Raw genomic sequence first — 16,005 nt, 5'->3', positions numbered from 1 at the left:
TTTGAAGCCAATTGAAACCTATATTTCAAATTTAAGGCAATATCGGTCTTTCAACACATTGTGGACCAAAATTATTGATACCTTCTCTAATCCTTTAAGTTTGTTACGAGCTATATAAAGGTTTATATTCCCATATGAATGAATTTGAATCTGAACCGATTTACACAATTGTATACTTTTCAACAAAATCTATGTACTTAAAATTTAAATCTAACGTTATTGGACGAAACAGAATATTAGTAAAAAAAAAAAACAAATAAGGAAAATCTGAAGTCGGGCGGGGCCGACTTAATATACCCTACACAACTTGTGCATTTCGATAAAATCTCAAATTCTTTAAATTTGTTGAGCGGTTTGGGTTTATGTTCCCATTAACCAACATTTAAAGCTGACCCTATTTGCATAATATTTTGTAAGACTTCTACAAAATCTTGGGCACAGTGTGGCGCAGGGTATACATATTGGAAATATTTACAAATTTTTAGGCAATTAGGCAAAAATGCATTTATAATTCATAATTTACAAATTTTCGACTTAGCAGTGAGTATCAGTGATAATAAGCTAGAAATAAAATTTTGAGAAAATTTGCTATGGAAATAAATTTTGAGAATTTGAGAAAATATCTATAGAAATAAAATTTTGACATAATTTTCTATTGAAATAAAATTTTTACAAAGTTTTCTATAGAAATAAATGTTTAAAGATTTTCTGTAGAAATAAAATTCTGACAAAATTTTCTAAAGAAATAAATTTTTGAAAAACTCCTATCAGATAGATAGGAACTGTATCTTCTATTGAAAAAAAATTTCTGCCAATATTCGACATATGTATATAGGTATATGGCAGCGTTGCCAATTTAGCCTTTTTCCCGCTAGATTTGGCTTTTTTTTAGCGGGAAAAAAATGCATTTAGCTTTTAGCTTTTTTTCTGGCTTTTTTTCATGACCCTTTTAGCTATTTTTGGCTTGTTTTATTTTCCACATGTTTCTATTGAAATATGGATAAAACGGCGTTTTTATCTAAGTCTTGCTGCAAGAATAAGGGTTTCCACATATTTCAAAGCTCAGTTGAAACATTAATAATGATTCCAGCCATTATGCGGGCATTTTTGTAGCAAATACACCTTGTTGTAAAGTTTTTTCATCATATTCATAAGAGTTATCGTAAACTTTAAATCTACTATTACCATACTAATTTGTTAGATAAACTGTCAGTAAATTATTGGGAATATTAGCATTTGACTCGTTTATCCTTTTTATGTTATTATAATATTCTAAAGTTATTGCGATATTACTAAATTAAAATAGTAGATGTGAATTGCTTTGTGCACTGAAAAAATATTGTCGTGAGGCCAAAGATTTCATCTCCTTAAAATACGAACGCGAATTTTGGTTATAATAGCATTTGTGAATTTCTCTTATATAAACTGTTTTCCTTGCCCAAAAGACGATAAAGTCGTTTTGTCCTTATAATTAAGTGATTCAACTTAAAAATGGGTATGTTTTTATGAAAGAAGGAAGAATTAATGAAATAGTCTTTAAATGTGAGGAGTTTTTGCATCTTAACCACAAACCAAAATAGCGTTCAAAAATAGAAGATGTTTTTCAACACTTTATTTTAAAAACGTATACATACAATAATTTCTACTTGAAGTCGAGTCTGAATTTGGAAATTTAAGTTGGCGTTAGCACGTTTTTAAAGCACTTTGATAGCTCATGCACTGAAAAAAATATTGTCGTGAGGTCAAAGATTTCATGTCTTTAAAATACGAATACAAATTTTGCTTAGCATAGAAGACGCATTTCTCTAAAATAGAGTTATTTTCCTTGTCCAAAAGTCGATAAACTTTTCAATAAAGTCGTATTGTCCTTATAATTAAGTGATTTGACTTAAAAATGTGTATCTTAACATGAAAGAAAAAATTTATAGGCTAAGGTCAACTTGACTTTAATAATTCAGAAAAATTCTTTAAATTTAATGAAATTGTCTTTAAATTTGTTGTCTCTTTGCATCTTGACTACAAAGCAAAAAATCGTTCAAATATAGGACATGTTTTTCAAAACTTTATTTTAAAGAAGTTTTTTACTTCAAACATAGCATAATTTCTACTGGAAGTCGAGTCCTAATTTGGAAAATAAAGTTGCCGTTAACTCGGTTTTAAAGGACTTTGATAGCATATGAAGAAAAAAAGCTGAGAAAGCGAAAAATTAAAATTTGCTTCCTAGAAGCAAGTACACAAAACCTAAATTTAAAAGAGAATTGTGTCTTAAAAGTATCCTTACTTGTATTCTCCGCTTCTTTGGCTCGGAATCAATACCAAATTTTTTAAAGTAAAGACAAAATCTTTGGAAATGAGTATGCTTTTTTTTCAGTGTGAAGAAAATGAAAATGTTTTTACTGGGAAATGTAAACTGTAGATATTTTCTACAATTTAAATAAAAGTAATGTATTTCAAATTTCTCACAATTTCAAAACCAAACTAAAATTTTATTTAAAAAAAAATGACAAATCATTTCTTTTTTTACCAAATCCAAAGCATGCTTAGATTATTTAATATTTTAAAATAACAAGTAAATAAAATAGAGGTGTTGGGAAGGTAGTTCCCACAAAACGAAGGAAAAAATTTGTGATAGTAATCAAAATGTATCGAATACGCAAACAGAGCTAATATGCCTTAGATATTGTTACAGTCTCACAGAAGTGGAATTAAAATGAATATAATATGCATTTTAAGTGAAATAAAGACTTTAAGTTTTTAAATTTCAATCAAAAATGTGACTTTTGATACAAAAAATTTAGCTTTTATTCTAGCTATTTTTTAGCATTTTTTAGCTTTTTTTTAGCTATTTTTTTGGGCAAATCTAGCGGTTTTTGGTGAAACAATTCTGGCAACGCTGGTATATGGTCTTATAATAAAATTAAAAAACTAAAATCGATTGTTCGAAACAAGGCCGTAGCCAGGATTTTAATTCGGGGGGGGTTCAACTAAAAAAAAAAATATTCATATAATCTCATGTGTAGAAAATTTTATTTATGCATAGGTATATATACAATATTTTTATAATATTAAATTGAGCCGACGGGCTTTTAGGGCAGCAAATAAATCAATGACTTCTTCAGTCGGCACATTTATTCGGCGATGAACCGACATTAATGCCAATCCTTTGAGTCTGCTCTCTAGTCGAATTTCTAAGATACGTCTTTAATCTCTTCTTTGTTGAAAATTAACGTTCGGATGAGCACGTAGTAAATGCAGGGATGGAAAATGCAGTACTATAGTACTTTTTTCAAACCTTTTTCACCCCGGTCAGTACCGTAGTACCCCCGCGAATGATTTAGTACCTTTTGTGTAGACATTTTTGAGTCGATATCAGATTTATGGTACATTAGTTTTAACAAAATATTTTAATATTTTGAGAAAGTCTTTATCAACCTTATTTGCTAATAGTCTTTTACAACTATGGCAAAACAGACATGTTCATGTGGGAAGAAAATCTCGATTTTGTAAAAGACATAGTCAAAAACAAGATTTTATTGAACTTCAAGAAAGTTTTAGTCGAAACAAGTATATACGGCCGTAAGTTCGGCCAGGCCGAAGCTTATGTACCCTCCACCATGGATTGCGTAGAAACTTTTACTGAAGACTGTCATCCACAATCGAATTACTTGGGTTGCGGTAACACTTGCCGATGGCAAAGTATCTTAAAACTTCCTAACACCGTCTTCTAAATTCCAAGGTAGTCCATACGTAGTATATATTAAACTAAAAAAGGCCGATTAAATATGTATATAATTAAGTTTAAAGTTTCTATAGAAATAAAATTTTGACAAAATAAAATTTTGACATTTTCTATAGAAGTAAAATTGGAAAAAAATTTCGATAGAAATAAAATTTGGAAAAAATTTTCTATAGAAATAAAATTTTGATAAAATTTTCTATAGAAAAAAATTTTTACAAAATTTTCTACAAAAATAAAATTTTGACAAAATTTTCTATAGAAATAAAATTTTGACAAAATTTTCTATAGAAATAAAATTTTTACAAAATTTTCTATAGAAATAACATTTTGACAATGTTTTCCATAAAAATAAAATTTTGGTAGATTATTTTTGTATCGAGTGGCAAACCATGAATATGAACCGATATGGACCAATTTTTGTGTGATTGGGGATCGGCTATATATAACTATAGATCGATATGGACCAATTTTTGCATGGATATTAGCGGTATGGACCAATATGGACCAATTCTTGCGTGTTTGTTAGAGACGACATTCTAACACCATGTTCCAAATTTCAACCGAATCTGGGAATCGATTTATATGAGGCTATATATAATTATGGACCGATATGGACCAATTTTTGCATGGTCATAAGAGAACATATACCAACACCATGTACCAAATTTCAGCCGGATCGGATGAAATTTTCGTTTCTTAGAGGCTCCGCAAGCCAAATCGGGGGATTGGTTTATATGGGGGCTATATATAATTAAGGACCGATGTGGACCAATTTTTGCATGGTCATTAGAGAACATATACCAATACCATGTACCAAATTTCAGCCGGATCAGCTTCTTTTAGAGCAATCGCAAGCCAAATTTGGGGGTCCGTTTATATGGGGGCTATACGTAAAAGTGGACCGATATGGCCCTTTTGCAATACCGTCCGACCTACATCAATAACAAATACTTGTGCCAAGTTTCAAGTCGATAGTTTGTTTCTTTCTGAAGTTAGCGTGATTTCAACAGACGGACGGACGGACATGCTCAGATCGACTCAGAATTTCACCACGACCCAGAATATACATACTTTACGGGGTCTTAGAGCAATATTTCGATGTGTTACAAACGGAATGACAAAGTTAATATACCCCCATCCTATGGTGGAGGGTATAAAAAGAATGCGATTCTATATTATCGATTTTTTATTTCGGTAGAAAATTTTGTCAAAATTTTATTTCTATATAGAATTTTTGCAAAATTTTATTTTTATAGAACATTTTGTCAAAATTTTATTTCAATTGAAAATTTTGTAAAAATTTTATTTCTATAGGAAATTTTTGCAAAATTTTATTTCTATAGAAAAAATTTTGCAAAATTTTTTTTCTATAGAATTTTTTTGCAAAATTTTATTTCTATAGACAATTTTTGCAAAATTTTATTTATATAGAAAATTTTGTCAAAATTATATTTTCTTTAAAATTCAGTCTCTTGACAATCTATATAGAATTTTTGCAAAATTTTATTTTTATAGAAAATTTTGTCAAAATTTTATTTCAATTGAAAATTTTGTAAAAATTTTATTTCTATAGGAAATTTTTGCAAAATTTTATTTCTATAGAAAAAATTTTGCAAAATTTTTTTTCTATAGAATCTTTTTGCTAAATTTTATTTCTATAGAAAATTTTTGCAAAATTTTATTTATATAGAAAATTTTGTCAAAATTATATTTTCTTTAAAATTCAGTCTCTTGATAATCTATATAGAATTTTTGCAAAATTTTATTTTTATAGAAAATTTTGTCAAAATTTTATTTCAATTGAAAATTTTGTAAAAATGTTATTTTTATAGGAAATTTTTGCAAAATTTTATTTCTATAGAAAAAATTTTGCAAATTTTTTTTCTATAGAATTTTTTTGCAAAATTTTATTTTTATAGAAAATTTTTGCAAAATTTTATTTATATAGAAAATTTTGTCAAAATTTTATTTTCTTTAAATGAAATTTGTGGTGCGAGAACAAAAACAATTTGTTTTTTTCGACCGTCGTTTGACGGGCTTTTCAACTAGTATTCTATGATTTGTGCTATTTTTACAGGTAAGCGTTTTTCAAAATAAAACCTCAGCTTTTCTTCAACATCTTCGATAAGATTTTTCTATGCAGCTAAAAATATATATTTATTTATATAAAAATATTCATTCATTTCGGGGGGGGTTTGATCCCCCTCATCCCCCCCCCTGAATACGGCCTTGGTTCGAAATATTTAAAAAAATTTATGTTGGTAAGCATTAAAATGGTTCGATTCAGCCCATCTGCTAGTCCCCCATTTATTTTAGGAAACATAAAATGATCTTCGTTATTGAAAGTTGCTTTTCTTTTACAGTCATACCGTACATTGATCGAATGAATAACGCAATGGAAACTAATATGCGTAAAAACTTGTTTAGTTACAAAAATGTGAAATGTTTTAAAAAATTTAGTTTAGCCGGAGTCGGAGTCAATCAAAATTTTTACGACTCCGACTCCAGCAAAATCTTCAGACTCCGACTCCACAGCCCTGGTTAAGAGTTCACAAATATAAGAGACTTTCAAACTAAAGCTGCACACTTTAGTTTGAAAATGACACTTTTGTGGTACTTTCTCAATATTTCCATCCATAACACTGGCTATGACCATGATATCTGACATGACAACATTGTTTTTTAATAGCATTAATATCAAAAACCATGTTATTTAAATAAATAGTTCACAGCGTTGCATTTTCTTGTCCACCGAAATTTGCTATAACATATTTTTTGTTTGTTTTTGAATTATAAATATCCCAGCAAAATCGTACTGAAAATGTTCTATTTGGATCCGGAAGTGGTGCAAAATTGACGCAGAAGCGATGAATTTAACATGGGCTTGTCATAGGACGGAAGTCCTCCATTTCAACAGCCGGTGCACTGAATTTGCATCACTTCTTTAGGCGTGATCAGAATTCAATGTTTTGGGCGTAAATTAAAAAAAATCTGTGATATATTGTCAAATAAATATTTTTTTATAACTTTTAATGGATTCTAACGCTTGTCTGAAAAGTTTGGCCCCAAATATTTTCAAAAATTCACAATTTTTTCAGATTGGATTTAGCATTTTTTTTTGACAAAATTTAAATAATTTGTGCCATTTTATGAATTCTTAAACTGTTTTGAAACAATTTGAAATAAAAAAGTTAAAATTACCCGTTAAAAATATGAAAAAAGCGTGTTATAAAAAATTGAATGAAAAGAACTTCCTGTGTAGTTAAAGTAAAGAACATCATTGGGAGTACATCTTCTGGAAGTGCTTTTAAAGTTGTGCCTTTGGAAGAACTTCCAATTTTTTTTGCTGGGATTAAGTAAACAAAAGAACTAATTACTCAGTTCATATGGATCAATACTGCGTTTTTGATACTCACCCCTATGAATACATAATTAGTAATTAGTGTTTTATTCAATTTTAAAACGATGTATACAGTGATAATTTTTGTTTTTATATTTTAGGATTGCCTACATCAAATTTTTTAATGCACTTATGTTTTGGGAGCAGAACTCAACTACATTACCAAGTAACAGCAAAAACTCGAAAATGGTGTCTGTTGATGTTTACCGGATCCCTACGAATATTGATAGAGCGAAACCAAAAAATTATGAAGAACAAGTCCATTCATTATAAATCTCACTATATATATGTATATATATATACATATATATATATATATATATATATATATATATATATATATATATATATATATATATATATATATATATATATATATATATATATATATATATATATATATATATATATATATATATATATATATATATATATATATATATATATATATATATATATATATATATATATATATATATATATATATATTTTACTGTTTTTTTCCGACTTGTCACCTAAGCTAGTATTACTAACAAAACTAAAATAAAGAATGTGATTAAATATATCTTTTTTGTTCGCTTATTTCTTTGTTTTTCCTGGAAAAATTTTATAGGTAAGGCGCATAAATATTCACATTGCAAATCTTGGTTCTTTCTTTCTTTGTGTATTTTATAGGTAAGGCGCATAAATATTCAAATTGTAAATCTTAGTTCTTTCTTTCTTTGTGTATGTTATGCACCATTTACTTGTATCCTTACGGCCTTATGTATCAAAAATCAGAAAATAAGACTGCATTATTTATTTATCTGTTAAGTATCTACGAGTACATAAATATTGTTTTAATACTTCACATTGACAATTTTGTATGAAATTTTATTTTTGTGATATTTTATATTCACTATCACATTGATATTCGCCTTTTCTGCAGGACCTTAAAAGAGAAGTTTGAACATTCCAATAAATGCACACACTGTCTTTTTTTCAAATATATATCAAGAAAAGCAGATTCTTAACACAAAACAAGTATATACAGCAGTAAGTTCGGTCGGGCCCAATCTTAAATACCCACCACCATGAATGAACTATAATAGTTTCCATGGAAAACTCTTCGTCATAGCGGGTTGATAAAATATAGAATTTCAGGGGGATTTGATGACAGATATTCTCCCAAGCAGAGCAGTTCAACTAGTACACTTCCCGAAGATAAATTTCACACTGATCATGAAAATTGCTTCTATCCCAATAAACACAGGATGAGCGTGTAACAATTCCTATATCAAGAACTTCTGGATGAAAATGTGCATTACATCAATTTACATTCCGTCATCAGTGTGATATTTTGTGAATTCCTCTTGATGGAATCTATTCTAACACGCAGGCCAGCAAGTTCCTCGATAGTAATTATTTCAAATTGCCAGCATATTAATTAATAATTAATTAATAGTTATGTGACACCAACATTATGGAGGAAATCGAATTATACATGTAAAATGTAAAGTTGTATTGATAGTTGTAGTTATTAATACGTTTAATAAGATACTTATGTTTTGATTGGTATTATATTATTATTTTTATATATTATTAATACTATTTTAATATTTTTATATTTTTAACGAAAAAAATTAATAAAATTTACAAAATCCTTAGAAATTTAGTGTTGACTTTCAGTTAGAACTGGGATTGACTTTCATGCAAATTGTGGTTAGAAAATATTGGCAACAATGTTAATTTCACATTGAAAACTGTTTGAGAAATTATTGAGAAATTATACCCCAATCCTTTGAAAAAATGTTTGAAAAAGTATTGAATTTTTGCATTTTTCAAACTTTTGTTTTTATTGGGATACCCTCAAGAAGTGAAATCGGTCTATATGGAGGCCTAACCAAATGGACGTTTTTGTGAGTCTATACCAAATCATGGACCGATAGTCACCATTTTTGGCACACCTCGTTATGGTCCTAAAATACCTCTAGATTTCCAATTTCAGGCATATTGGATAAAAACTACGGTTTCTATAAGCCCTGGAAATCGGTCTATATGGGGGCTATACCAAAACATGGACCGATACTCACCATTTTGGGCATACCTCTTTATGGTCCGAAAATACCTCTAGATTTCCAATTTCAGGCGAATTGGATAAAAACTACGGTTTCCATAAGCTCAAGACCCCAAAACGGGAGGTCGGTTTATATGGGAGCTATACCAAAACATGGACCGATACTCACCATTTTTGGCACATCTCTTTATGGTCCTAAAATACCTCTAGATTTCCAATTTCAGGCAAATTGGATAAAAACTACTGTTTCTATAAGCCCAAGACGTCAAATCAGGAGGTCGGTTTATATGCACTGAAAAAACAGTGAACCCACCAGGAAGAAAACTTTCGGTTAATTTTAGAAAATTTTGAATATTTGTAGAAAATTTTAACTAAACAGTATAACAAACGTTGGCATCACAGCGATGTCATAAAAATAAGTAAAAATTTTTCGACAAATACAAGAAAATTTATTAGACATAACTAAGTTTTTTCACTTGTTAAAGAAAATTTTGTAGTTTGAAGAAAAAACTTGGAGTTCAAAATTGCAAGAATATCTTTAGTGACATACGAAGTTCACGATGGACGCATTTTTGGTAAAATTTACAAATTTAAAGAAATTGTGAACTATTTTGTGGAAGACACGAATTTAGTTAATCTTTATGCTTCATTTGAGTATATTTTTTCCTCGGGTTTAGTTAATTTAACTATCGTACACAAAAAAGTATTAGAGTAAAGAAAACTTTCTCCAAACATAATATTTCTATGAACTAAAATAAAGTTAAATTGGCTTTAGTGAAATAGAGAGTTCACTTTTTTTTGAGTGTGGGGACTATATCAAAACCTGGACCGATATAGTCCATCTTCGAACTTGACCTGCCTGCAGACAAAAGACGAGTTTGTGCAAAATTTCAGTACGATTACTTCATTATTGAAGACAGTAGCGTGATTACAACAGACAGACAGCCAAACAGACAGACGGACATGGCTATATCGTCTTAGAATTTCTCCCTGATGAAAGAATATATATACTTTATATAACCGGGAATCGATATTTCGATGTGTTACAAACGGGATGACAAACTTATTATACCCCCGTCACCATTCTATGGTGGTGGGTATAAAAAATCATGTTCTCGCTTTTGTATGAGAAAGTCGATTTGCAAATATCGACTATACAATGAGCGTAAATGTTTGTGTTTTTCTACAGTCATGTCATAGAAAATTGTCTGACACTTCCAAACTTTTTTACATCGAATCGCAGTGGTATTAAGATTCTACAATATATTATTGAGACAAGTATAAACAAGGGAATATTCCAATTTTTGTGAGTCACCAAAGTTCTCGTGAGTTATGAAAACTCCTCGGCATGAAAGTAAGAAATATTTTCGCTATTGAAATTTGATACTTTTGAAAAAAAAATATTTAATTGGTTCAACAATGTAGAATGAACAACTCCATTAGATGGACTGACAATACTTGATATGGTTGAACTTTTAAGAAATGCACCCAAAAAGGACACAAGGATGTCTAAATTTTTCTGATGATGAAAAAGTCAAATTTCGCAATAAATTGCTATAGTGGATGATTTAGAAAATGTAGGTATATGTATTGAAATAAAGTTTTAATAACTTGTTAATCTCTTCTTCTAATATATATTCTACTATATAAAAATAAGTGGGGTTTACCTTCCTGACGCAATAACTCCAGAACGCACGAACCGATTTCCGGTTTTACATTCTTTGGAAAGGTCTCGGGCTCCCTGAGGTTTATAGCTCAGGAAATTCAAGAAAAGTTTCAACGGAAAAGCGAGAAAATCTGTTTTTACATACAGCGCCATCATTGATGCAACTCCAGAACGCACGAACCGATTTCCACGGTTTTGCATTCGTTAGAAAGGTCTCGGGCTCTGTGAGGTTTATAGATATAGAAAATTCTCAACGGAAAAGCGGGAAAATCTGTTTTTACATACAGCGCACAGTAAAAAAATATAACTTGAATTCATCGCAGTTGCTTTTTATTTTTAATATTTTTAATTTTATTTTTTTCACATGAATTGTCATTCAATTTTTTCAAATGAATTGTCATTCAATAAAATATATTTTTATATTGCGAAAGATTTAAGAAGTCGCAAAAGTGATGTGACAAATTTTCATGAGACAAACCGGCATTGTGTACACTGTGAAATTGTGAAAAAAAAATATTAAAAAAATAACTTAATCGTTTCCTAACATTTCAATTGGAAATCATCAAATCATTGACGTGTATTGTGCAAATTTTTAGTGAATTTAAACAGCAGACATTTGTCTTTAAGGTAGTAAGTTGAACTGTGTAAATTATGTGGATCGTGCATTTGAAGTTAACTTCACCACTCTGTCCATAGACCAAAATGCCTTTAGGGCACGTGCGAACATCGGCCGCCGCACAAGACATACAAGCCAACAACAAGTGTATTCACAGAATTTAAGGGAAGAAAGACAAAATATAATAAGAGAAAATGCCCGATTGAAACAACACGTGAGCACACGAAGATCATTGGCATCATACAATCTCTTGGCATTCCAATATGATCCCACTGCGAACTACAGTGAAAATTTAGATATTGGACCAATGACGACTATATACCGATATTGCAATGCGTTAAAGTTCAAAAAAGAAGGCGGCTTCATGCCGAACTTGCAAGGTAAAATATACAACACACATAACCAATCTCTCACACCAACACAATGAATTTCAACACATAACAACTACGTATACACCACACGATCAGAAGTTACACCGTATTTCTTCAATAAATGACTGTTTCAAATACAGATACAAGGACAAATATATCATTTACACGGTTCAATGGTGTCAACATTAGATGAAGCACATCAATTTCTGCAAATTTATTTAATTTCGTCGATTGTGGATCAGCTAAATGTGCAATATACAGGGAGCACAACAGTTAAAGAGACGAATTATTGAACAATGTCAAGCATTTTTTCACGCTAATAATGCTGTCGTTAATATGTTTAAAACAGCATTGGAACGAATGCCATGGGATACGCAAACATTTGTCATACATTTTCATTTCAAATTCATGAAAGATATCCCACACTTGTACACTTAGCAGTGCATTTGGAAAATGGCCAAAGAGTTTACTTCACTGAGGCTAATGCGGCACAACGAGCTGAGAGACCACCATCGACAACATTGACTAGCTTCTTTGCAATGTGTGAAGCAGATCCATTAGTAGCGACGCTTATGAACGTTGAAATGTCCAACTATTACACTTGGAATCAATCAACAAAGAAATTCCAACGACGCAAACAGTTCCAGATTGGCCACTGGTGTTTATCACTGATGCACTAGGTTAGGTTAGGTTAAAGTGGCAGCCCGATTAAGATTCAGGCTCACTTAGACTATTCAGTCCATTGTGATACCACTGATGCACTAGGTCGCATGTATACTGTTCATCCTAGAAATAATGAATGTTTTTATTTGCGACTGCTGTTGGTAAATGTTCGTGGACCAAAATCCTTCGCGCATTTGAAGACTGTGAATGGGCACCAATGACAAACATATCGAGAAGCATGTCAACTAATGGGTTTGCTAGAGAACGATTCTCATTGGGATTTAACACTTGCGGATTCAGTTATTTCATTAAATGCGTACAAAATACGAACGCTTTTCGCAATTATCATCACCACATGTTTTCCTTCACAACCAATTCAGTTATGGAACAAATACAAACATTGATTTTGATTGAGGATCAATGCTTGACTATTGCAAACAAGCTACAGATTGAAGTAGGAATGATTGCTCCAAATCGATCGATGCACGATGCATTCAACCAAGAATTAAATCGAGAGCTGCAATACAATGTTGATACATTGCAGGAATTTTTTCGAAATAATGTGCCGTTGCTGAATGAGCAGCAAAAACAAGTATACGAAACAATAATGCAAGCGGTAGACAATAATTCTGGTGGTCTATTCTTCCTGGACGCACCTGGAGGAACAGGGAAAACATTTCATTGATTTTGGCCACAATTCGATCAAGATGTGACATAGATGTGACATTGCGGCGACTCTTCTAGATGGCGGTCGTACTGCTCATTCTGCGCTTAAGTTGCAACTCAATTTAAACACAACTTGTACTCCAACATGCAATATTTCCCGATCCAGTGCAATGGGAAAATTGTTGATGCAATGCAAGCTCATTGTTTGGGATGAGTGCACAATGACACATAAGAAATCACTTAAAGCACTTAACTTCACATTGAAGTATCTTCGGCGAAGTAACAACATCTTTGGCAGTTTGATGATATTGTTGGCAGGCGATTTCAGGCAGACGTTGCCAGTAATTCCCCGTGGAAAGCCTGCAGATGAATGGAATGCTTGGCTGAAGGCATCACCTTTATGAAATGACGTAAAAACATTATCGCTAACCACTAATATGAGAGTTCAACTTCAGAATGATCAAAGTGCCGCACAATTTTCCAAACAATTGTTAGCCGTTGGAAATGGAAAAGTCCCAGTTGATGCGACAACTGGTTTAATTACTCTTACCAACGAATTTTGCCAATTTGTAGACTCTCAATTAGCTCTTATTGAAAATGTTTTCCCAAATATTAGTGAGAATTATCAGAATTATGCTTGGTTAAGTCAACGAGCAATTTTTGCCGCAAAAAATAATGATGTACACGCACTGCATTTCACCATTCAATCAAAAATTTTGGCGATTTGGTAACATACAAATCCGTTGATTCCGTACCAAATCCAGATGATGTTGTAGATTATCCAAAGGAGTTTTTGAACTCTCTGAATTTATCAGGATTTCCACCCCATAACTTGCAACTCAAAGTTGGTACGGTTATTATGATATTGCGTAATTTGAATCCACGGCGATTTTGCAACGGAACTCGACTTTCGGTAACAAGACTTATGCCGATTTTGATTGAGGCAACCATTATTAACGGAAAGTACGCAGGTGAAAATGTATATATTCCTCGAATACCAATGATTCCGACCGATCTTCCGTTTGACTTCAAACGATTGCAATTTCCAGTTCGCCTTGCGTTCGCAATGACCATTAACAAATCGTAAGTCCATTCGCTTAGTGTTTGCGGGATAAATTTAGAAAATCATTGTTTTCACATGGTCAGTTATACGTCGTCTTTAAGAGTTGGGAGACCATCTGCTTTATTTGTGTTAACGTCAGACCAAAAAACAAAAAATATGGTATAGCAAAGAATAAAACGAATAATTTGCGATTCAGTAATTACTTTGGATTCACACTCATTTAGACAAGTTCAACACTTTATTTTTGTAATCGAAATAAATTCATTACTGCTGTGAAATGAAATAAAATTTTTCTTTTTCAAATATAAAATAAACTTAAAAAATTCTCTTCATCATTTAATCACCAAACGAAATGTTACATAAGACGAAAATAGCTAGTATGTTTATATATTCTCAAGACTATAACAAAATTCTACAGATGTATGAAATTCTAAATAAAGCCGTAATTGGAAGAGATATTCATACTAACACTTTTTTGGATAAGTCGGATCAATATCACCAATCACGAGAACAATTTTCATAAAAAATATCACAACATATATATGTATATGTTTATCCAAATTTTTATACCCTTCACCACTACTGTGGTAGAGGGTATAATAAGTTTGTCCATTTTTATGTAACGCCAAGAAGGAAAAGAGTATGCCGATCTTCTTAGAATTGAATTCTGAGTCGATTTAGCTATGTCCGTCTGTCTGTCTGTTCATGTATTTTTATGTGCAATGCATAGGTCGCAGTTTAAGCCGGATCGTCCTAAAATGTGGCATAGGGTCGTTTTTCGGGACTGTAGTATAGTTAAGAATTTGAGTATGCCACACTTAACGTATAACAGACTTATTTAAGAGAGCTTAGTTATTCAAATGTGCAGAATAACAATTATGTATATAAATGTATGTATTATTTACCAGTGCTCTCAAGCATATGTACAATTAATCACTCTCTCATGTTGAACAACTCATTAGAGAACGATGTACTAAAACCGTTACTAAAGTATATATGCTTGGGCTCACCATCATAAGATGCAAAAAACAAAATCACTCATCGTTTGTTAAGTGTAGCTGTCATAACAAATAAAATTAAATTAATAAAAAACAACAAACCGCCTACGTTTATTACAGTGGCGACGAGGAAAAAAATTAAAGTTTGGTATTTTCGTCTTCAAAGATGAGTGCATCAATTATTGGTAGATCTCCGTTTTTTGACCACACAGTAAATGATTGGTCGGTGTTCCAAAACCAGTTGAATCAGATTCTGTTAGCAAATGGAATTGAAGACGAAAAAAAAATGAAAGCTATTTTTTAAAGGGTGATACGGTCAAAATTTGGTCAATATAAACTTGACGTATTTCTTTCAATTTTGCATTTAAAAAAAGGTGTGTGTGTAGAATGTTGCTCCTATTTTGATTTTGGAATTCACTTTTCAGTTGTCAAAATGCCGTCCAAGCAAGAAGAGCAGCGTATCAAAATTTTGCTCGCGCATCGCGAAAATCCGAGCTACTCGTACGCAAAGCTGGCAAAATCGCTAAAAGTTGCCAAATCAACCGTTACAAATGTAACTAAAGTGTTTGGGGAACGTTTGTCGACAGCCAGGAAGTCTGGATCGAAGACCAAAAAAACTGCTAAGGACGAACAGCAGTTCAAGGCAAACTGGCTTTCTGCGGCGAAGAAGGTGGAAAAGGTGGCTGTACAAAATCTGATGGCAGGTGTCAAGCGTGAGGCCCGGCAATTCGGATTTGGAAAAGCGAAAGCCTAACTGAATATTTTTC

The 16,005-nt window shown here is 31.5% G+C and overlaps 1 protein-coding gene and 1 pseudogene across 1 annotated transcript in view; both read left to right on the top strand.

Annotated features, from left to right (window-relative positions):
- Window positions 1–7,422, top strand: part of Tre1 (Trapped in endoderm 1) — a 348,474-nt gene extending 341,052 nt beyond the window's left edge. Inside the window, exon 7 of the mRNA XM_075299345.1 lies at window positions 7,241–7,422. Within this exon, the coding sequence (XP_075155460.1) occupies window positions 7,241–7,412 (172 nt within the window). The 3' untranslated portion in view covers window positions 7,413–7,422. The remainder of the gene's footprint in view (window positions 1–7,240) is intronic.
- Window positions 7,423–12,094: 4,672 nt separating this feature from the next.
- LOC142228882 (uncharacterized) lies at window positions 12,095–13,196 on the top strand (annotated as a pseudogene).
- The last annotated feature ends 2,809 nt before the right edge of the window (window positions 13,197–16,005 follow it).

The sequence above is a fragment of the Haematobia irritans genome, chromosome 3 (assembly GCF_050003625.1).
Source record: "Haematobia irritans isolate KBUSLIRL chromosome 3, ASM5000362v1, whole genome shotgun sequence".
NCBI classification, from domain to species: Eukaryota; Metazoa; Arthropoda; class Insecta; order Diptera; family Muscidae; genus Haematobia; species Haematobia irritans.
The sequence above is the reverse complement of the archived record's forward strand: the minus strand, read 5'-3'. Positions and strand labels throughout refer to the sequence as shown.